Here is a 24,286-nt window from a genome sequence, read left to right as displayed (position 1 = left end):
CGTGACATCAACGTGATGGACTGCAGTTTTGCAGTTGCACCTTTATGCTTCGATTACATTATGTTGTTGTCGCCAGGGCAAAGAACGCCATAATGAACAGCAATTTACTTATAGAAGGTGCAATATTTCACTCAATACAATGATTGCTGTTAATCTTTTCTCAGCATGGCAAATCGATAACGGCAGAAGCAACATTGGACATAATGTAAACTAAGTGTTTTTTTATTCCGTAGACTAAAATGACGTTTCATATGTAAGACATGACATTTCTTAGTGCCACATGAAATTAGGTGATATCCAACATCCGTGAAGAATTCGCCTAATGCTACTACAGAATGAGTAGTATAGAAGCGCCGGTTCTGCCCCATGGTTTCACGCCCCCCCCCCTTTAGCTCCGCCCCTCGCCCACCAGGTGTCCCACCCCTGATCCCAGTCTGCCCGACCTAAAAAAAAAAAAAAAAAAAAAAAAAAAAAAAAAAAAAAAAAAAAAAAAAAAACAAATAGGGCCCCATTTGGATCGATTGCGATAGGTCCCGACAGTGCCCGGAGTCTCCTTCTATCACTTCTGCACTCCGCTACATAAACAATACACGCTCGTCGACTCTGCCATAAAACCCTCGCCGGCCCTTTCTATTGTCTCTATTGTTACCACGACTCGGCGACATGCTATTGTTACTGCCTGCGGTCTCACTCCGATCTTATTTATTCTGTACGTGTTTGCAACAATTAATTAATTTAATAATTATTACATATTTACTTACTCCATATCTACTTAGGAATAAGTATTTTACCTGACCTATTTATATTACATAGGTTTTTTTATATGAACACCTATTACGTTACGATTTTGCATGTCGCCTCCTTCAAACTGTACAGCTCTTTGAGAAAACAATATTGGTTGCAACGCCTATTTATATATAATTACATATTTACTTCCTCCTTATGTACTTAACATTAGGTATTTTTTTTATATGGGCCCTTAACGTGCCACGATTTGCATGCTGTCTCTTTCAAACCTGTATTGTTTGCAACGCCCATTTATTTATATACAATTACATACTTACTTACTCTGTATGTACTTACGACTAGGTATCATACCTATACTATTTTTATTCAATTGGGTTTTTTTATATAGCCACCTCTGTTACGTTGCGAGAACAATATTGGTTGCAACGCCTGTTTATATATAATTACATATTTACTTCCTTTTCTTATGTACTTAAGATTAGATATTTCTTTTATATAGGCCCTTAACGTGCCACGATTTTCATGCTGTCTCTTTCAAACCTGTATTGTTTGCAACGCCCATTTATTTATATACAATTACATACTTACTTACTCTGTATGTACTTACGACTAGGTATCATACCTATACTATTTTTATTCAATAGGGTTTTTTATATAGCCACCTCTGTTACGTTAGGATTTGCACTCGCACGTTGCTGTCTCTTTCAAACCTTTGAAGAAATCAATAATGTGTATTTACGATAGGAATTATACCTAAACTATTGTATATATACATAATGGGTGATGATTTCATACCAAATATTTTACATATTTACCTATATGTTAGCAGTTTTTGTCTTAAATTTTATTGATTCCAGATTATTATTGATCGAGACATTTGTGTTGTCTTGATTTTTTATCCACTCGTAAATAAGTTTGGTATATGTGAGAAATTGACTGCTAATTATTGATAGACAGTTAACATGGCCGTCTTTAGGTCAGGTTTCAACTTGTAGGTATATGTAAACAAAGTTTCCGTTATTTAGTGCTATAATTTATTGCATTCCTGTTTATACCAGTTAGATAGATGGGGTAGTGACTTTCAAAATCCTGTTAAAACGTGTCTCTTCCTAGGTGGTCCTCTGTTCCCACTAGCGTGCCTGAGGTTTTTTTTAAACACAAATTCATATAAAAAGGCCGCTGCTGAGGGTGAATTATATAGTATCTTTAGACCACCAGTTCAGTTAAGAGCTCTTGGTTTCTACACATTGAAGTTTTGATTATCACTTGTGATCATGGATGTAAGTAATTAAATTGTGTTACTCTATAATTGTTTAATTATCATGTTTAACTCTTGTGTGTATGTTTGTGTGTAATTTTAATTGATATTATTATTTCAGTTTACCGAGAATACCTTCAAGAACTACTACTTCAATGAACACGAAGACGAAGCGAGCGATGAGGAAGGGACGCTTGCTTTCAAAGTCAAGCAGGCCATAGCAAAGAAGCGACCATCCAATAACATCGACGTGTTTTTCGAAAAGTCCAAGAAGAAGCCGAAAGTCTACAAGAAATCTTCCACGGTCGCCAAAATGACGGAAGACGGTGTCGCATACCTTACATCTGGACAAGACGATGGGGCATATGCCTCACATCTGATCAAAATAGAGGTATACGACATGGAAAAAATTAAAAATGTTTCGCCATTGGAGCATTGGAAACACTGCGATCTTCGTGTTAGATACTACACCGTCGGAGAAGGGGACACGCATGAACAAAGTGCTCGTGATGTCATTTACAACATCACAAAAGAGTTATCGGCAAAGCCTAAGTGTGTTAAATATTGTTTAGGAACTGAAAATAAATAGTGTTAAAGTGCTTTGTTTAATTTCATAATCTTAGGTCTAAAATAAGTTTTTCAAATATTGTATTGTTTAAAATAGTTTTAGTTAACGTTTAGCTTCAAACTTATTTTAAGTGTCTTAATTGTAATACTGTGTATATCGAACTTTTTGTGTAACATATATATTTTTATAAATAAAACACATAATTTCATTGTACATATTCTTTTATTTCACAAAGATTTGTTTAAACATATTTCTTAATACTAGATCATTACTCAAAGTATTATCAGAAAACAAATTTAGAAATTGAGACATTTTTTTCCCTTGATACTTAAAATAAAGATAAACTAAACAATATTCCCCACAAACTGAGGTAAAATAATTTTGAAGTGATTTATGGTTATGAAACCACCTTTTAGCATTTCTTTTTAGAAATAACTTATGATAACCAGTAGGCTTTCGGCCAAAAGAGTCAAAGTATTCACCATATCCGTTCACATCAATGTAAATTGCGATCCAATGAGACCCAGGTTTAGAATCGGGGTCCAAATTGCTAATAATAAAAGCAGGTAAATTGATCCAAACAGGAATGCGATTTGCAGGAAAAACATTTGACTTAAACCTTTGGTTTATTTTATTCATACCCAGTTGTATTTCATTCGAATCCATATCAAACAAAATGTATATGTTGACTACTGATGATTTTACAACCAACGTTGAAGGGGTAATGATAAAAATTGTGTGAATACATTGTATTTATTTAATTACTAACTGTTATAATCTACAGTGACATCGCGATTTTTATTTATTTCAATTATGTTATCAAATTCAGCATACACAACACAGTTTATAGTGCTATTTAAAGCTGAATCAAAACGAACTTCGATTCTAACACTTCCATGTCTAACAAGATTCCAGTGTGAAGTTGAACTAGCAGATAAATCAGGAGTCAAATCAAAACATAATAAAGAATAACCACCCATATAGTTGGATCTGCTTATAGCATTACCTTCATTATGGAAATGAATACCAGTACCAGAAAACAAAGTATGATAAGCAGTGGCTATTAAACCTGAAGAGTTAAATGAGGGTTGTAATGTTTTAGAAGGAATTTCGTGACCATCTACATACAAACTAAATGAATTCATATGATAATGTTGGAAATTGAATGGATTTATAGCTAAATTACCGTTAAACCCAGAGTTTGAAACAAATCCAATAATACATCTTTTAGGAACTTGCCCGAGAAATATATTATCCAACGTTTTACCCTGTATACCTGCGGGTAATGTTATAACTTTAACTTCCGCTCTTGTTATCGGGTATTTGGCAGTTGTTGTTGCTAATACTTTTTGATGGGCTAACAAAACACTCGGATTTATTCTCGCTCTTCTGATAATGAGACTGGCATCTGTTATTTGTACTTTAAATTTACCATCCTTATGACAAATTAAATTAAATGCTTCTTTCGAACGGACTAATTTTATTCGCATTTCCATACCATTAATAAGAAATTTCTCTTGGTTAAATATGTCACCATGCAAGTGTCCGATCATTTCAACTTCATTGCTTTCTTTGACAAACTCCATTCTTTCGTGAAATCCTTTGTTATTCGAGTCAACACTGTCCATGTAGTTGGGGGTATCTTCATACCACAATCCACAAGTCAAATGAGATTTTTTGGCTCCTGAACCATAATTAAGCAGATTTTCCATATAGGCTCGGTAAGCATATGTATTGTTTGGAGGTGATATGAGCTTCTGATTTAAATAGATGTCTAGCTGACTAAAAAGGGAATGTAACCAATTATTAACTGGGGCAACGTCTGCGTCAGCTTTTATTTTCGTTCCATCCTGATTCAATATTTTGGCCTTTATAAGCAACAAAGTATGTGATAGATCAATGTAATCATCGCCCGACCCGGGAACTTGAAACTCGATAGGGCCATCATCACTTAGTGATGAAATTGGTTTATAATGAATCCACTGACCACTTTCAATGCTGGTTTGAGTTGATGGTAGAGCAAATAAGTCTAACTCAGATTTGGCGCACTCACATGAATGACTATGTAAGAATGACATTTTTTAGTTTGAAAATATATCTTCAATATTATTTTTCTTTTGTTTTTTAGCTCCTCTTCGTCGCGATGCTTTTAAGTTAATGAACGGTTCACGTCTTTTTGTAGACATTTTATACCCAGACCCCGACATCAATGAATCAATTTTTTCATCTGCTTTTCTTTTTAAGTTGGCACTTGCTTCTTTAAACCTAGATCTAATCGAACTATCCATTGGTCGTGAGTTTACCATATCGGATAAAAGGCCGATCCCTGCATCTAAAGTTTCTTTTCCCACTGTTTTAAAACCACTAGATAATAATGGTAGCACAGACCTAAAAAGACCACCCAAAAAACTTCCAATTCCATGTCCTCGTTGAAATGGAACCCCTTTATATACAATTCCGATACCAGTGCCAGCTTGATGTGAATAGTAATGTTCATATGGACAGGAGATAGATGATCTTTTATAATTCATTTTATTCGTTGGAAGTGTAGTTTCACGCAAGAAGACCCAAACTGGAATGGTATTCTAGCTCCGGTAGTTGATCTTATATCTATTTCTATAGTATCAAATTCTCTTCGTAATACGGGTACATAGTGAGCAGGTGAGAAAATATGTGTTTTGTAAGCACCATAGATAAACTTAGTTGGATCTAATGGTATTATTCTTAGTAATGCTGTTATAACATCTCCCACCACTTGTGGATGAATGATATCAGTATAAACGAACATTTGTGAGGGTAAACCTAAGTATAAATTGGCTGGATGTTTTCCCATTGAGATGTCTTTTAAATTTGATCTCGGTGCAAAGCCTAACTGCAGACTTAATATGGGAGTTGTTGTAATTGACATAATTTCTTTATCCATTGCTACCGCTGACACCATTTTCGAGATTTGATCATATTTAAATTTAGCTTTATTCTTTAACAGTGGATTTTCATTGAATGCATTAAGAAAATGATCAATATTGTCATATGAAGTCGCTGGTATATGAGTTTTCATATCAACAATTTTATCCGTCTTGCCCGCATGTCCTTTTACTTTTTTTTTAATATAAATTATATTTTCAAGATCTTGAACATTATACATGGAACAAGGGTATTGAAATTCTACTAAGCCAACGACCCATTCTCCTTCTAATTTAATGGTTTTAGGTAATTTTGTTAAAAAATGGGCAGTGGTATTATCATTGTAATAATCAGATGAGCTATTACTCAACAAAGTTAAGTAAAAACTGTTTTCACTCATAATGTTTCTAAGCTAGATGACGGTATCCAGGAATTGAATTTATTGGGATAACCTCGCCACTTCACGAACACCTCCTTTCTGCCGCCAATACGCCGCGAGCGTATTATTTTATCGATTTTATACTTGATGGAGGGGTGATGAGTTACTTTTTGTAATTCTTTAGAATAAAATGTACCAATTATAGGTTCCCCTTCTAAATCTTTTAAAGTATAAACAACCAACGGATACCTATTAATAACGGATGCAATCACAAATATTTCATCACTCCAATTAGTTTCATAACCCTTTTGAAATATATGTTTATATTTTGTTATCCTTACATGATCACCTACATTTAGCCTTGCCTTTCCTAATAAAGGTCGTGTATAATTTTTTCGTTCGTATAAGTTACACCAAACAGTTCTTATATTACCAAAGTTAACATCAACTGGACGCATTTTTATGCTGGAATGATAGCTATGGTTATATGAATAAAGAAGATCTTGTAATATATTAGTGTAATTGTAAGTGTTATTATGAGTGAAATAACGCCACATTTTTGTTTTAAGAGTTCTTTGAAATCTTTCAACTATGCTAGCCTTAATATCTGGATTATTGGTAGTATAATAATTTATATTCTTACTTTTAAAATAAGCTCTTACTGTCTTTGAAACAAATTCTGTACCCTTATCAGATTGAATGTGTCTAGGAGTTGCATTTGCTTCCGTAAATATGCTTTCAAAACATGTTTTAACCGTTTCAGAATCCTTCTTTTTCATTACTCTTGCAAAAGCATATTTACTAAATACATCAATAACACAAAGAATATATTTATACCCATCGTTGTATTCACTATAGGTACGCATATCACTTAGGTCAGCTTGCCATAGTTCATTGTAGTTAGACAGGATGTATTTGTTTCGCGAAAAACGTTTATGAACAGGTTTATGTAGAGTGTACGCTTCTTGGGACTGCAACCATTTTTTCACTTCCTCTCTATTCATATAACCTTTCATTTCCTTTATCAGATTATTTAAACTACTATACCCAGCTGGATTTGATACATCGTAGTATATTCTATTTATGTCTAATAAGGAGTCCATTTTTCCCACTCTAATTTCTTATGAGATCTCGTTTTTGGCTTAGTAGATAGAGGAGTAGATGCGTTTTTTTCTGTTATTGATAAGTTTTGAGCGCTAATAGAAGCCTGCGAAGTGCGAGGTTCTGCTGAATGGAGTTTATTAATAAATTCCAAATTTGTTGGGTTACCAATACATGACGTTGGCACTTTTATCTCATTTAACATACTAGCGAAATCTTCCCAACCGACTGGTTTTGGGCGTTTAAGCGGTCTAACCACATCACCTACCAAATCGAGAATATTACTGTTTCGTATAGTCTGACTGTTTATAACTACTTCACCGTTCTCCTTCCACCAAATTTTAGGTTTATTCAAAATAATATTTTGTAGTAGCGTCTGTGTTTTTGTCTTGTAAGATTTAGGTATAACATCTATAATATAAGATGGAGAATATTGTTTAGGTAAATTAAACTTTGATCCACCAGGAGGTGTAGCAAAAACATTCGTTTCAGGCTCAGGTAAATTCAAATTTCCGCTCAAGTTTTCAGTAAATGATTTCTCAATACGAACATTTTCATCCTTTTGGACGTCATTCTCCTTTTTATTGGATTCCGAAGCAAAGTTGTAGATCTTATCGCTAAGGTGGTTAACTTCATCCATCTCTATTGGTATTTTAAATGGTCTTCGGTCTGTTTCAGCAAAATGTAAATATCGTTGTAGTGCTTGAGAATATAAAGCCCACTTTTCTCGATCATTTATTTTCCTTCTAAGAATTTTATGCATTTCGCCATCTAGACGAGATGTTGAATTTTCCACCTGGTTGTCACTTCTTTTAAGTCTTTCAATTAATTCTGGTTCTACTAACAACATTTTCTTTGTATTCTCCATTGTGTTTAAGATAAGGAATTTACCAAAGCACTTAAAACTGCACCTAAAATAATTGGTAAAAATGCACCCCCTTTCTGAATAATAATAGTTTTTCTAAGCTTGTTCTTGCCTTTTGAAACTAATTTTCGTAATATATCCTTATATTTTTTGAGTTTGGATTTTACTTTGTTATCTAAAGGAATTTTCCCATTTAGAACGTTATAGATACATTCACAAATGATATTGATCTCCTCTTCATCACACGATTTAAGTAAAGCTGTGCGATATTTCGGTTTAAGTAACTGAAGTGCTTTTAGTAAATGTTTATAGGTGCTTACCCTTGAATGCATCATTTAGAACTGACTAAAACTTGATGATCCTTGTTGTATTTAAAACCTTTCTTTGGGATATACACCGTGCAATGACCATCAAACGGGAATATTTTAGTTTTAAAACGGCACATGTCATCTGTATTTTGTTTTAGATCAATCATGAGATAGCCGTGGGCGTGTTTAGTAGCATCCTTGTAAGCTTCGTCCACGAACTTTGAATTTTCTGGGTAAACTTGACGAGCCAAATAACGTATTTGTGTTTTATCTCTAGGGTTTTTAAAGAACACTAAATAACTTGTATTCAAAGACATATCACGTTGACCTTTACCTTGATGAAATATATTTTGTGTGATATAAAACACGCTCAAGTTTCTGTGGTGACTGCCTTTCGTAAAAATATCAACAATTCGTCCATCTGATTCCCTCATTAAATCATCTATTATAAGCAGTTTAGGTTTTTGACCATCAAACATAGATATGTCGGGTATTCCTTGATTATAATTAACATTTTCTAAATTGTATACAGGTTGCATTTCATCATAGCACCAAATAATTTCGTCAAACTCAACATTACATATTTCGTTTGAATTTTCCAAAAAACTTGTGACAAATTTAGTTTTACCACATCCACTAGGACCAGCTACAATAGTGGTAAAAGGATGGTAAAAATGAATCATTTCTGTCCAGTTTAAAGTGTGCATGTGCTGATGTCACGAGAAATAAAATTGAAGTGACATATTTCATTTAATTCAGGTATTTTAAACTAAACCACGAAGGTTACTAGCCGATGAGGGATCACAAGAAAATAATATAAATCAATTATTACTTATAAAAGTTTTTATTTTTGAGATTATATAATAATATTGTCATTATAATCTAATTTTACTATCACTTCGGAAAAATAAAGAACCAAGAAGAATACACATACACTTTTTTTTTTTCACTATAAACAAAAAAACATTTTTTTTTTTATTGCTTACAAGGAATATCAAACAAAATATTCTTACAAACAAATATCATAAGTGAGACGACAATAACGACTGTAAAATAATAAAAAAAAATCACAAAAAAAAAATCTCGATACAACTTTCTCTTCGTCGTTGTAGGGCACTATTATAAAGGAGCTAGGAATTTCAATTATATCCTAAAAAAAAAGGAAAAAAAAATACATTAAAGTTATAAATACAGTTTTTTTAAGTTACGATTACAAAATATACATTTATTAACGATTATAAAATAAAAATAAAAGCAACTATGTACAAAAATAATGATAAAATTATTTATTGTTCTGTGTATCGTTAGAAAACTACTTGTGCTTAGTGATTAGGAATGCGATGATGACCCCATGCCAGGGTGTCTGTTGAGTTTTCAATTAAATACCTTTTCGTATCATTAGCAGACAGTGATATTTTATGAATTCTTTGTGTGTATATTATGTGTTTTATAGTTTTAAATCTCAACATTGTATTCAGTTGAGTGGATTTTGAATATAAACATTTCTTATACTCTTCAAGTTTCATTTTACTGGTAACGGATTTGTTGACTCCTTTGGCTTTAACTATAAGTTTGTTTTCATTCTGAATATCCATGGCATACATTTTTGATCGAAGACCTATAAATTCTTTGAAAATTTTCCCTTTTAGTTCATCTTTGAAATAACCCAATTTCATGTTGTTTACTAAAGGTAAGCCATACTGATTGTTAATGGGGTAATCAGATGTGTCAAAATATGTGTCAAGATCTGATCTAATATCTTCGTAAACATTTTCAGTAAATATTTGGTAAACTAAACTATCGGTATCGGTGTAAAGTAGTTTTAATTTCTCCCCCTGATATTTCTGTTTCATATATTCATAATGAAAACTATACATCAGGGTTTTAGATAAATCTAAAACACAAAAACCAAGATATATTGGTTTGTTATAAAATACTTCCGTTTGTTTTAACTGAACAGCTGCAAGATTTTCAGAAAATATTGATATACTATGAAATTCAGGTTTGGCTATTAAAGACTGAACTCCTAGAGAATTTCCATTATTTTCCCAGTGATTTGTTAATCTGACATCAACACGTTTCAAAACGTTCTCCATTGTTTTTCCATACACCGCATTGTTCATTAATTTATAAAAATCTTTCTCAAATACAGAAGTTGCATGCATTCGCATGTGAGTATTTAGGTCTATATAGCACTTCATCCAAGCAGATTGTTCAAATCGCAATATTTTGTGAATTTTTACTAGCTTTAATCCATTTTTTAAACATTGCTTTAAGTTTCTATAATGAATTACATAGTTACATTTTTTGTTTAAATGAGCTATTAGCTTTTTTTCTTTTGAGTCACCTAATATCACATTTTCTGGACAGAAAGGTAAATCAGAATGAGCGTCATGAAACTCAAATGGATATTCTAAGTCAACCTCCAGGATAAAACCATGATCAGCATCATCTGGAATATCAAAATGGGTATCCACATCCACCCATTCAAATTTACCCGTAGGAAGATGTTGTGACATAGCCCAGCCATAAAGGTTATTGGCATCGAAAAACATTAGAAAGGAACTCGGTATATTTTGATCATATTCGGTTTCCGTCATAAACTTGTTATTCGCTTTTGCATATCTGTTGCTGCATTGCGAAATACCGCCGCGAATATTTTTTGAAATAAATGTGATTTTATCAACCTCTGTCAAAAGTTCTAATTCTATTTTTGTTACACGTAACATTGCATCCCAACTTAAACCGGGAGCAGTATAATAGTGAGCCGGATCTAACCCATATGTTTTCATACAAACGTTCCTAAAATTTTCGAAAACATCAGTTAAAAGTAAAACATCTGTTTTCAAGTATAAGTCAGAATATTCACCCATATTTTTGCAGTTAAAATGGTTCCATACATCCAATGCATGTTCGTAATCACTTTGTTCGATGTCACTTCCGGTCAAAGAATTATAAAACTCTTTAAATTGAGGAAGAGATGTTAATTTCAGACAATCGAACGATTTCATATATTCATATGGATATATACCCTTACGTATCAGCCGTTTAAAATCTGCCCCACTAGGAAAATTCAATTTCAGATCGTAAAACTGTTCGGGTTTTAAATCTTTAGTCAACTTATCAAGACTACTAGCCATGAATTTCAAAGAATCAACAAACCTTAATTTCATGATACGATTATTAACTTTTATGGATTTTGTAAATGATATGTATTTTTCTTTGTTTTGGGGGATAATTTCTATTTTACCTTCCTCAAAACCTAACCCGTGGATAATAAAATGGCTATCATAATTACTCAAATTATGAACAAATATGGGTACAAAGTCGGGAGACCTATATTTTTCGTTACAATGTGAATGAACGACTCCTTCATAAAGTCCCGTTTGCCAGTGGTAATAAATTACCTGTTCCCCGTTTAATTTTTTTTCACAAATATAACAATGACTACTTTGTGCAATATTTACTTTGTTATCTTCAGTCAAGGGTTGAGGGGTTTTTACAAACGTGTTTTTGCAACAAATTCGTTGTAAATCCTTTTTTAACGAATCCATGAAGGTACGAGCACAGTTTTCACCCTTATAGGTCCTATACACAGATAATTTATCGTTGTAGGAGCACTTAACATAATATCCATAACTATAGACTTCATGTTTTTGAATATTAGTGGTTGAAGATGTAGTTTTATCGAAATTATTAGAATGTGGAATCGGATTTAAAAATGCTTCGAAATCAGCATATACAACGTAGGGGATTCGTAACTTACGTTCATAATTCTTGAAGGTAAGCATGTTAGAGGGAACTAGTTCATTAAACCAATTTCTTTGTTTGTGTTGTTGTGATGGCAATTTAGTACACACATGAAAACAACCATTTTTTTGGTGGCTTTCTAAATTTTCGTTTGATGTAAAGTTTAGTAAACACCCATCGCAAATAAAAACACTATGATCTCTACTTTTTAATTGATTAGACACTAATCGAGATAAGTTACGAATCCAACAATAATGTCCTCTGCTACCTTCGGTTATGTACAATAAGTTCAAATGATTTGTTTGTTTACACTTTGAAAGGTGCAAAGGACCCACAACATCATGTTTTTTGCTTTGTGGTTTGTATTCCAATCCAAAAACATTAATACTCAAGCTATTCAGAGTCTCAAACTTAGGAATATCAGTAAGTTTCATTGGGAAAGAAAGTTGTCCAAAGTTCAATTTATCCTTATGTTTCATGTATGTGCCCACAATATTTGCATGGTTATTCCTTTGAGGTGGATATAAACCTGACAGTACAGCCCATCGAAAACATTCGTAATCATTATTTTGAACATTAATTATAGCCTTTTTATTGTGTATATCACGCGGTAATTTTATGTATGATGAACCATGCAACGGATTATATTTGTTTATATTCACATCTAGATAATTAATTTTTTGTAAACTCCAGCCACTATCCTTTTTTTCAAAATTTGATAATCTCATTAACATTTCATTCAAGAGAGATAAAAAGATTTCATCGCTATCACTGCTTCTGGTAATGATATTGTTAGTTAATTGAAAATCAAAAGTATTTGTAAGTTGTTTTGTTTCTTGAAAGAAATCTGCATAAAGAATGAAGTTAACTTTTAAGCTACAATGACTTGTAAGTGAACGGTTCCACAATGTCTGTATTTTTTCTCTATTATCCTGTAAAAATATTTCAGGGGTTTCAAGATTACCAAGAGTACTATTATTAGAGACGACCCTATACGTTGCAACCCTATTTTTAAAAGCACTTTCAATCAACTGAACATTAATTAGTTCATAATCTGAATGTAAGACATTGTTTTTGTGTCCGTTGCTATTTACATGGTTTGCATAAAATTTTTTTGAAACATATATACGACACACAGAACATTCGATTTTATCACTATTAATTGCACTTACATCGGTATCAGGTGCTTCAGGTGATGCAGAGGTGAAAAGGTCGCGACTGGTTGACGGGCAGTTTTTCTTGTAAGATCTATCTTTAACCGGATCCGCTGCAGTTCTTTTTTTCGTACCGGTTTTATCGCTGTTAATTGCACTTAAATCCGTATCAGATGCTTCAGGTGGTGCATAGGAGGATGGATCACGACTAGTTGATTGACGGTTTTTCTTGTATGGGATATCGATACCTGGATCCACCGTAAGTCTTCTTTTTATACCGGTTCCGACTTGTGAAGTTCTGTGAAAGGAAAAAAGAAAACTAATTATTATACTTACTCATTTAACACATCATTAAATTAGTATTCACACAATTACCATTATAAAATATACTAACTAGATTCTTTTTTACAATGCAAACAATATGCTTGCATTGGTAGAACCCCATCTATTTCATCAGGGTTAGATGTAAATGAGACATCCTGATTAGATTCCATATGACCATTACAAGGTGTATAATAAGGTATTATATCCCAGTCTTCAATAAATGAATTAGGTAAAACCCCTTCAATATACCATAATCTTATAAATCTGTGGAATTTTTGAAGTATAACAACTTTATTAAAACACGCTATCTCATCTGAAGTAAATCCCGACCGAGGATAAAATTGGAATGCCATTATAAGAACTGTATCACACACCAATATAACCTTGACAGTTGACACTTAAATGGATAATGGTGTAGAATGGCTGGGAATGGGTGGTCGGGCTGCTTATATATTAAGCTCCTACTCCCACTCAGCAACACAATAAATTCATGTTTTAACAAGTTTAGCGAAACGCGACAGAAACAAAATAAAAAAATATGACAAGTTCTTTCAAGTACGATGGACGATTGTAAATAAAATAAAAAATAATACTCACGTTTTACGTTGCAACTGGCTGAATAGTTCACCGGCATCGTATAAAGCTTGATCTTCCTCGACATCTTCACACACTTTATTTAGTTGCGAATCGTATATATCACTGTTTAAGTTATCCATAGTAACTGCTTGAACAGAATGAATTGAATAACACCTTTATTTTGGTTTAAATAACCTATAGCAGGTATAGCAGTTCACTCCCTCTCCTTAAAATAGTTCCGGTCAAGTTGGAGAGAGCTTGTAAAGTTAATATCATCCCTTAATCTTTCACCGAGAGTAACGGACAACACTAAAATGCAACATGCTTACAATAGTAGGAGCATTGTCTCAAAAACAGAAACTATAAAGCTATTACTCGTAGTTTAATGTTTTTGTATCATTTATGGTTACTTAGTTATTTTTATTTTACACTCATAAAAGGATCGAATCGTCTTGACAATAGTAAGAAATGTGACACCGCTTTCTATGCGTTTAGAGAGCGTCAAATACTTTTGTATCCTTTTTACCCCGTTCGAAAAATGCAGCAATATTATTTTATGGGCGCTTCTTTGAATTTTAAACACAAAATTCCTTCCTCGGCTCTCGCTTCGCTTTGTTATCATTACTATAGCGCGATAATATAAATATATAATTCACCCTCAGCAGCGGCCTTTTTATATGAATTTGTGTTTAAAAAAAACCTCAGGCACGCTAGTGGGAACAGAGGACCACCTAGGAAGAGACACGTTTTAACAGGATTTTGAAAGTCACTACCCCATCTATCTAACTGGTATAAACAGGAATGCAATAAATTATAGCACTAAATAACGGAAACTTTGTTTACATATACCTACAAGTTGAAACCTGACCTAAAGACGGCCATGTTAACTGTCTATCAATAATTAGCAGTCAATTTCTCACATATACCAAACTTATTTACGAGTGGATAAAAAATCAAGACAACACAAATGTCTCGATCAATAATAATCTGGAATCAATAAAATTTAAGACAAAAACTGCTAACATATAGGTAAATATGTAAAATATTTGGTATGAAATCATCACCCATTATGTATATATACAATAGTTTAGGTATAATTCCTATCGTAAATACACATTATTGATTTCTTCAAAGGTTTGAAAGAGACAGCAACGTGCGAGTGCAAATCCTAACGTAACAGAGGTGGCTATATAAAAAACCCTATTGAATAAAAATAGTATAGGTATGATACCTAGTCGTAAGTACATACAGAGTAAGTAAGTATGTAATTGTATATAAATAAATGGGCGTTGCAAACAATACAGGTTTGAAAGAGACAGCATGAAAATCGTGGCACGTTAAGGGCCTATATAAAAGAAATACCTAATCTTAAGTACATAAGAAAAGGAAGTAAATATGTAATTATATATAAACAGGCGTTGCAACCAATATTGTTCTCGCAACGTAACAGAGGTGGCTATATAAAAAAACCCAATTGAATAAAAATAGTATAGGTATGATACCTAGTCGTAAGTACATACAGAGTAAGTAAGTATGTAATTGTATATAAATAAATGGGCGTTGCAAACAATACAGGTTTGAAAGAGACAGCATGCAAATCGTGGCACGTTAAGGGCCCATATAAAAAAAATACCTAATGTTAAGTACATAAGGAGGAAGTAAATATGTAATTATATATAAATAGGCGTTGCAACCAATATTGTTTTCTCAAAGAGCTGTACAGTTTGAAGGAGACGACATGCAAAATCGTAACGTAAAAACGGTGTTCATATAAAAAAACCTATGTAATATAAATAGGTCAGGTAAAATACTTATTCCTAAGTAGATATGGAGTAAGTAAATATGTAATAATTATTAAATTAATTAATTGTTGCAAACACGTACAGAATAAATAAGATCGGAGTGAGACCACAGGCAGTAACAATAGCATGTCGCCGAGTCGTGGTAACAATAGAGACAATAGAAAGGGCCGGCGAGGGTTTTATGGTAGAGTCGACGAGCGTGTATTGTTTATGTAGCGGAGTGCAGAAGTGATAGAAGGAGACTCCGGGCACTGTCGGGACCTATCGCAATCGATCCAAATGGGGCCCTATTTTTTTTTTTTTTTTTTTTTTTTTTTTTTTTTTTTTTTTTTTTTTTTTTTTTTTTTTTTAGGTCGGGCAGACTGGGATCAGGGGTGGGACACCTGGTGGGCGAGGGGCGGAGCTAAAGGGGGGGCGTGAAACCATGGGGCAGAACCGGCGCTTCTATACTACTAGAATGATATTCTGAACACCAACTTTCACTCTCAACATTATTATAGTAAATCTTATGATTAGATGCAAATATCGACATAGTCGTTCGCACTTCAGACACCTAGTTTACGTCATTCGACGACCACAATATCTTTAAAATGTTCGCTGGAATTTAACACTTAAAGAATCGGAATAAAGTCCTTGTGATTGATTTTGTTCTGAAATTGCACTGAATGCGTGCGTTTAATTTTTGAAACTAGTTTCTCTACGTCTATTTCAAAAGTGCAATGTTACTCGAATAAAATTTGCACCAATGTACATTATTCGGTATGAGAGTATACTTGAATGAATTCAAGCGATCACACAATAGAATTAACTCTCACACACCTTTCCACGTATTGAAATCAAGTTCATTTATAGCGGTGGATTTTACTCTGCAAACGAGCAAATTGCACAAACATATCTCTGATTGAAATGATATTGAAATCGTATATTCAGATGTGGAAGTGGCTTTTTAATATTGCAATAATAATTAGTAATTACTTTCGATCGTAAATAAAAGAAAGTGAGAGGCCATTGTGAGTGTTCGAAAAAGTAATTTAAATGATACTGTTATACTTAAATCATTTTATACATGAGATTTTAATGGAGGTACATTCCCCTAACTTGCTACAGTAATTTTCAGACTTTCATTATCCCCCTCCCATTCATAGAGGCTTTTAATCCCTACGCAGTTTATGCCCTCCCTTTTTAACAAAATGTATAAAAATAAACCACTCTCTTTCATATGATACAAATAATATTACTCGCATCTTCTTTATATTTCAATATGATATAGCTCGGTGCGTTATCATGTATCTTTCGTTAAAACGAAACCATCACATAAGTCGCCCAAAATGGGTGAGTCGATTGAGCTCATTCGCAGCGTAATGTGACCATTAGACAAGGATCCTTCCGTTCGCTCGACTTTTATGTCCTGCGTAAAAAGAAGCTTGTGTATCGTCGTCAAGATTCTTCGAACTTTAACTACGAAAGAGCTAATAATTAGAGTCACATGTATACAATTTATAATTAAGTAGGCATAATGCGTCTGTGCATGAACAGACTTCTAACAAGTTGACTTATGTAAAGACTGTCAATTAACGCGAATCCAATTAAACGATACTCGGAATACTGCCGCTACGCATTTTGTTAAGCTGTTTACTATTTCCAAGTAAAACGGGGAAAGCTTATTGTGTAAAGCCGAGAGCATTTGCAAATGGGAAATGCATTCAGTGACATGTAGTGCTGCCAGATCCACATATACTTACCTACCGGTTAATCGTATCTAACCAACAGATTTTCCAATAATTGAGTGTGAAACTGCACGCTAACTGAATATACGTCCACAAGCTTCTACTGGTAAAATGCAGTGATAGGAAAATTTAAATGTTTTCAAAGTAGATTTTAACGTTTTTATTGAAACTATAGAATATCTAGTCGAGATTTAAGGAAATACTCATATACCTACTAACATGTCATATTCCTTTATTTTTAGAGCTTAGGAGTTAATTTCTTTTATACCACAGTAGTGAGAACATATTAGACGGTAAATTCAACCTGAATGATTTAATATCGATGTCATCACTGCTGATCCCTCTTCATCACTTTTTCAATCATGGTTTCTTAAGATAAAACGATTACGTTAGTTATCACTATCACAATAAAATACAAAAACCAAACGTAAGAGATTCCAACAAAATAATTTAAAAATAACGAACTTCATTTAGACTTTTCATGAGCTTACCTACTACCAAGTTTGATAGTAAATAAGGCTATTTATATATTTCTCTTTTGCCCGCGTCCTCAAAGGTGTTTGAAACGGCAATGTCTAAACGTCTTTACTCATTCTGCGAGAAATACGATGTTTTTGACGACTGTCAGAATGGCTTTCGTAAGAACCGATCCACTGTCCTTGCTACTTAAAAATTTATACAGGAGGTGCTAAATACCCTAAATAACAAAAAATATGCAGTTGGAATCCTTCTAGATATGTCTAAAGCATACGACCGCGTACAATGTAACCTACTATTAGATAAATTATACGACATAGGAGCGAGAGGAATAACACATAAATGGTTTGCTTCCTACCTAACAAATCGTAAGCAATACGTTGAAGTCCAATACCGCGATCATAACACGGGCTTAATAACAAATGTTAAATCAGACGAGCAAACCATCAACCACTCTATACCACAGGGAAGTGTAATTAGCTGTTTGTTATTTATAATTTACATAAACGAACTCCCTAAAGTCATAGACAAATCATGCGTGTTGTTTGCGGATGACGTTTCAATCCTGACACCTTAATGACACAATGAATAAAGTAGTAAGTTGGCTCAATGACCACAATCTGGAATTAAATCTAAAGAAAATAAAAAACATATATAAAAAAACTATACTTTTTTTGGGTGCTAGTACTAGTAGAACAAGACAAAGACAGTATGATTTTCCCCGTCTATATTTGAAATGAGACAATCCCTGACCAAACTATAGAGGTACTATTTGACAGCTCGTATTTAATTTGCGGGGCAATTTTTGCGCTTTTTTTACATTGTTTTAATTTTACCCACATAAAATAATATGTGAAACATAGTTTGTTTACAAAAATTTTAATTTTTTTTTTAATTTATTAATTGTTACGTATTCAGTGTTCATACCCGTACGAGTTTCTCAACTATGCGTTTTGACTTGTCTATTATGAACCGTCAGTATACGGTTGAATGCTATGTGAATGTTTTTCCGTTTCTTTCTTTTTACCACCGGCGTGAAAGGGACAGAGGACAAAGCGTGGAATACAAAAATCCGAATATGTCCCCGCACGTTGAATTCAGTTTTTAGCGAGCGAAGTACGCTTGTTCAAGCTGCTGGGGTGAAAAATTGTATGTGCAACAAGAGAACTTGCGCTTTTGATTCACTTGCTACGCTCAAGATTTTTAGAACTTTGCTGTCTTGTTGCAAATAACTATTTTCAGTCTCCAAGAAACCCTCACCCTGAGCCTTCCTACCGTGCTATTACATGCCAAAGTTAAATGTAGCTTTAGTGGATTTACAGTGCGTGTAGCGTTCGGATTGGCGTCCTTTTACTCGGGACTGTACAAACAGAGGCTGGGACGTGACGAGCCTATTGCTCACCGGGCGCAGCACAGGCGACTCGTATGCTCAAATATTCCAGTATAAGTACGCTCTTTATCCAACAGTTCTTACGTATCTAAAGGGCGCAATTAAACTGGTTCGCACAACCGTTAGCCCCGCCTGCACTCCTTAGATAGGATAGAATAGGAATCCACGGCCTGGACCCCTCACGCCCCATTATTTAAATCCCACTAGACGTGAGCGCCATTATCCGCGAGACAGGTTCACTTGTGAGTGGACACGCTGGCCATAAACCGAATGTTTGCTTTTTCACACCTGTTTCTCATTATATACTTATTTCTAAATGTGAACTCTACATACAGAAAACTAAGTCCGTTCTCGAACAAAGTTATCGCATTGTATACGAGGTTATGAAAGTATAAGCGCTTGAAACGCGGTGTTAATATCTGAAGAAGACAGAGGCTAGCTTTCTCCCTGTTTTTTAACAGGACATAAAGGATTAGAGTCTATGGAAGTAGCGCTGTTGTTATTGAAGAGGGGACCCTATAATGGAAAAGAACCGGCTAGAACTCTTTGTTTTGTTTATTTTGTATTTCAATGAAAAATGTGACATCAAATCTGTTACATTTTGTTAAATATCCGAACCATTGTTTGACTGAAATCTTTAATCAATCAGTTCTAGAAATGCGACTAAATATTGTTATGAAAGTTATAAAACTCAGCTGTCTGGTTCGAAACGCTTGCTCACTTTGAAGATTGATAGAACAGAGCAATCAAATTTAAATGTGCTCATTTCCAAAACGGAGTCAGTATACTTCTAATCAGTACTGTTTTAAGTTGTTTTTTGTCTGAGCAACAGACGACGGCGGTAAGCCACCGTATTTTGCAACTTCCCATCGGGAAGGAGGAATCTCTCATAAAATCAATTAGTAATAGGTAGTCGCTGAATATTAAAGCGCGTTCTCGATTCGCAGAATCAAATGAATTAGTTGCGTTGCATCATAATTCATTATATTTTGTTATGTCACCTTAGAATAGAAATTGTTTTGAAGTCTATATTTCAATTTAGTTTAGTTTTTATTTCATTTTAGATACTAATGATTTATGAACGAAGGTTCCTTTGTACGAATAAGTTCGTCTGAAAGTTTTGTTGTTTGTGTAGCTATATAGTAGAATTATAACGAAGAAAAAACAAATAACAGAGTTATATAACTAAGTATTTTAGGAATTAGCTAAAATAATAGCAGACGCCACCGGTGATCGTAGAGCTTCCTCGCACAAAGAATAGTATTGCGATACAACGTAAAACGCTGCCAGCGTCTACGGCACCATGCCGCAGAGGCATAGTTTTTAATTATTTATTTTAAGATTAGTTTTATTTATTATTAATTTTACATTTTAAGTTTTATAGGTTACTTAATTTTATAATTATAACTAAAAGTAAAAATTTTTTGGCATTTTGGTTTGGCATTGGTTATATGTATAGTTTTACCTAATGGACGTAACTAAAACCTTTGTTTTGTTCAATATAGTAAACGCCCTTATAATGGAACAGGCACCAGTAATGGGATGGTATAGATAAATCCTGTAAAACAAGTATTTACCATCTGTTTTTAATTGCTGGCATAATTTACCATGAACAAGAGCCAATGAGCTGCTTAAGTTTAATTTTTCATTGATATTTGTTACTTTGAAAATGAATGACGCCATACATCCCATGACTGGAGCAAAAAACTACAGTTTTAATTGGTTAATAATATTGAAACCAATTGCAGTAGCTTTCATTAAATACATAGAAAACATAGAAGACGAATTGGACATTCAACTTTTAAAGCGTAAAGGGGTCGGTGAAATATCGAAAATACTTAAAATTTTCCGTTAAATGTCCCATGATTGGTGCCGTTAACATACTTAACTTTGTTCTATAAGTTATACTACCGATGCGGGCGCCCCAAGGCGACCACCACCGCCTCTGCCAAGAGCGAAACGACAAAGAAGCACCATCAAATTAAATACGATTTTCAACAAGCAACGATAAAATGATTGTCGTGTTTATAATATATTCAATACATCGGCCATTCTGGATTAAAAGGATTGTCGGTTAATCCACGAATAATCTCGATGATAAATGAACAGCATCATTTTTAAATGGTCGCAAATGCCAGAATGATATTGGTTTATTGCAAAGTCCCGAAGGCCTATTTCATACATTATTTTCACGGTTTTTCAACTCAACCATGTTCAGTTATTGGGATTGTTTTACCATCTATTAAAATGCGGTTTGTACAGGAACATAGTTATCATAATAACTGTACAGTGTGTCCTTAGCCATTGGCCACACCCTAAAATCCCACGTAGGGTTACTTCTTAGGAAAAAGTTAATATATTTTTAATTAGAACAAAAGATAAAAAAAAGTTTCAAAAATGTTTTTCCAATAATCGACAACAAAACTGTATTAATCATTGGCAGTGTTTTTGACATTATGTTCGGCAATGATGACATTGTCAAAAGTCTGAATCTCACCATAGTATTTTTTTTCCTCATCATAGTATTTTTAAACTCATCAAAATGGGTAGGGTAACAGATGTCATCTCCATATAATTTTCCGATCTTTGGCGATTTTAGGTTATACCTTGTATGGAGATGACACCAATCACCCTACTCATCAAATTTGAAAAATACGTCTCATAAATAAAAAAGATAATCAAAAAGGTCGAAGAAGGTTTCATACTATTCCACGAGGATGCCATTATCCGCACCTTAGGAGCTACTAACACATACATGCTGCTCCAAAGTAAAAAATCGTAATTTGTTAATTTCTTCGTAACCGCTACACCGGCTGTTAATTATACTTTGTATACTGACTCTAAATACCCTAATGCATAAGTACATTTCGGCTTTGTCCAATGTCTAGGGACACACTGTATACTTACGTTCATTAGTGTACGACTGTAGATGTATTGCTAATTATTATTATTAATAGACAATACAAGGATAATTTTGTTACATATCTATACTTATGCAAGGTTTTCCTATGTCAAGCGCCGTGTAAAGTACGTAGTTAAGTACCTAATATCACACCGACTACTGACTGTAGCACATGAAATACAAGTTGTTTATATTTTATAGTACCTAATAATGGGTTTATATTTTATAGTGATCACACCAAAGGTATGATCAAGACGATGTACCTACAGGCAGCTAAATGCAATTCTGAACTATGTCAGAATAATTAAAAGTCAAAGCAAAAGAATCTCAGACTATTTGTTATTTTCTCATGATTTCACAGGCTCTCATTGTTCAAATTTGGTAAGCCCGGTGTTCAAATCACAGAATGTTCGAAGCTGCTGTCAATTTCACTAGAACAGTGTCGGTTTACTGTAGCGTTGAACTATAGTAATAAAATAATAGAGAGCAATAGCGTCCGCCCACGTCGTCTGTTATGTCACTTCGTGTTAAGTTAAATATATACGTCAGATGGGAACAGCATTCATCATGTGGATGAGTGGGTGATGCCACTGACGGCCTCTATTCTATACGTGTCACAAAATAAATGAAACAAAATAGACCCATTTTATAAAATACAAATTGCCTCTCGCCATCGGTCAAGTTCATTTAAATGACAGGTTTGCAGCTTACAATTGTAAATTATAGCTTTTGTCTTACCTTACCTACCTACCCCGTAGTAGCGGGCTATCGTTGCACCATAGTGTCCATAAGAATGAAGATTGTTATAAAATCTGTGTGACCCAGGTGCGGTGAGGTGAGGTGACCCTAGGAATATCCTCTCGCGGACGCTCCGACTAAGGAATGCGCTCCCTGAAAGTTCTTCAAAAAAGGAATGTACTTGCAGATGTTTAAATTAAGGGTTGGCAACGCGTATGTAATACCTCTGAAATTGCAGGCATCCGTAGGCTACAGTGACCGCTTACCATCAGGCGGTCGTATGCTTGTTTGCCACCGAACTGGTATTTAAAAGAACCGGTCAAGTGCGAGTTCGTTTAACCGCGCACCGAGGATTCCGTACAAACTTTCAATTTCCTCATGAAACTATAATCACGAAAGACTTAACTAGAAGGATACTAAGAATAATTGTGTACAGCGCCATCTATGGGCAAATTGGCTAACTAATTGACGCAACCTGTTTGTATGTTGGTTTTTAAAGGATAATTCTTTATTATGTGAACAGATTTCAACAATTATTGTTTTAATTGAAAGAAGGTGTCTTTAGTGTTATTTCATAGAAATTTCAAGTATAATAAACACCCGGGATTAAATTGCAAATTAAATTATAAAATGTTTGTTGTTAATTAAAAAAAAGTTATCAAGATAGAGGTCCAATTTTTAGATAGCTTATTTATATTTATACCTTTATTTCAGGCAACTAGTGGCCCATATAGATAAATACCTTAAGACTAGCATACACATTATAAAAATATATATTATTTTAAATTTTTTAAAGCTTAAGTAGTTCTCGAGATATTTAGCAATATGACAGACGGACGGACAAACTGAGTCGCACCATAAGGGTTCCTTTTGTACCTTTTTGGTACGGAACCCTAAAAAGGTACAAATTGGTGTGTGCTCCCGGTACTGGTTTTCTATACAAAATCAATTTACGCCGCAATTCAGGACCGAGAACCTATTCCCTAATAAAAATCAAAAATTAACCTTTTAAAACTAGTGAATAAGGTAGGTTTAGGTATAAAATAATTTAATATAATACAACGCATTGGCAGAGGAAATGCGACTATTTAGAATTATGTATGTTAATATAATTGACACATTTAGTGCCGCTCATTATCGATATCGCCACTCCGGCGATGTTCCAATTGTAACCGCATATTATTTGCGATCATTTCCAATGCGGTAAGTATATTAACGCATTTTTAGGGTTCCGTACCCAAAGGGTAAAACGGGACCCTATTACTAAGACTCCGCTGTCCGTCCGTCCGTCCGTCCGTCTGTCACCAGGCTGTATC

At 33.9% G+C, this 24,286-nt stretch overlaps 1 protein-coding gene across 1 annotated transcript; it reads left to right on the top strand.

Annotated features, from left to right (window-relative positions):
- The first annotated feature begins 404 nt into the window (after positions 1-404).
- LOC133518957 (uncharacterized) lies at positions 405-2,612 on the top strand. Its single transcript, XM_061852758.1, has 2 exons — positions 405-2,027; positions 2,127-2,612. Exons 1-2 carry the CDS (start codon positions 2,022-2,024, stop codon positions 2,592-2,594), a joined length of 474 nt encoding a protein of 157 aa, XP_061708742.1. The 5' UTR covers positions 405-2,021; the 3' UTR covers positions 2,595-2,612.
- Positions 2,613-24,286: the final 21,674 nt, after the last annotated feature.

Source organism: Cydia pomonella, chromosome 6 (assembly GCF_033807575.1).
Source record: "Cydia pomonella isolate Wapato2018A chromosome 6, ilCydPomo1, whole genome shotgun sequence".
NCBI classification, from domain to species: Eukaryota; Metazoa; Arthropoda; class Insecta; order Lepidoptera; family Tortricidae; genus Cydia; species Cydia pomonella.
This window is presented reverse-complemented; position numbering and strand designations above follow the sequence as displayed.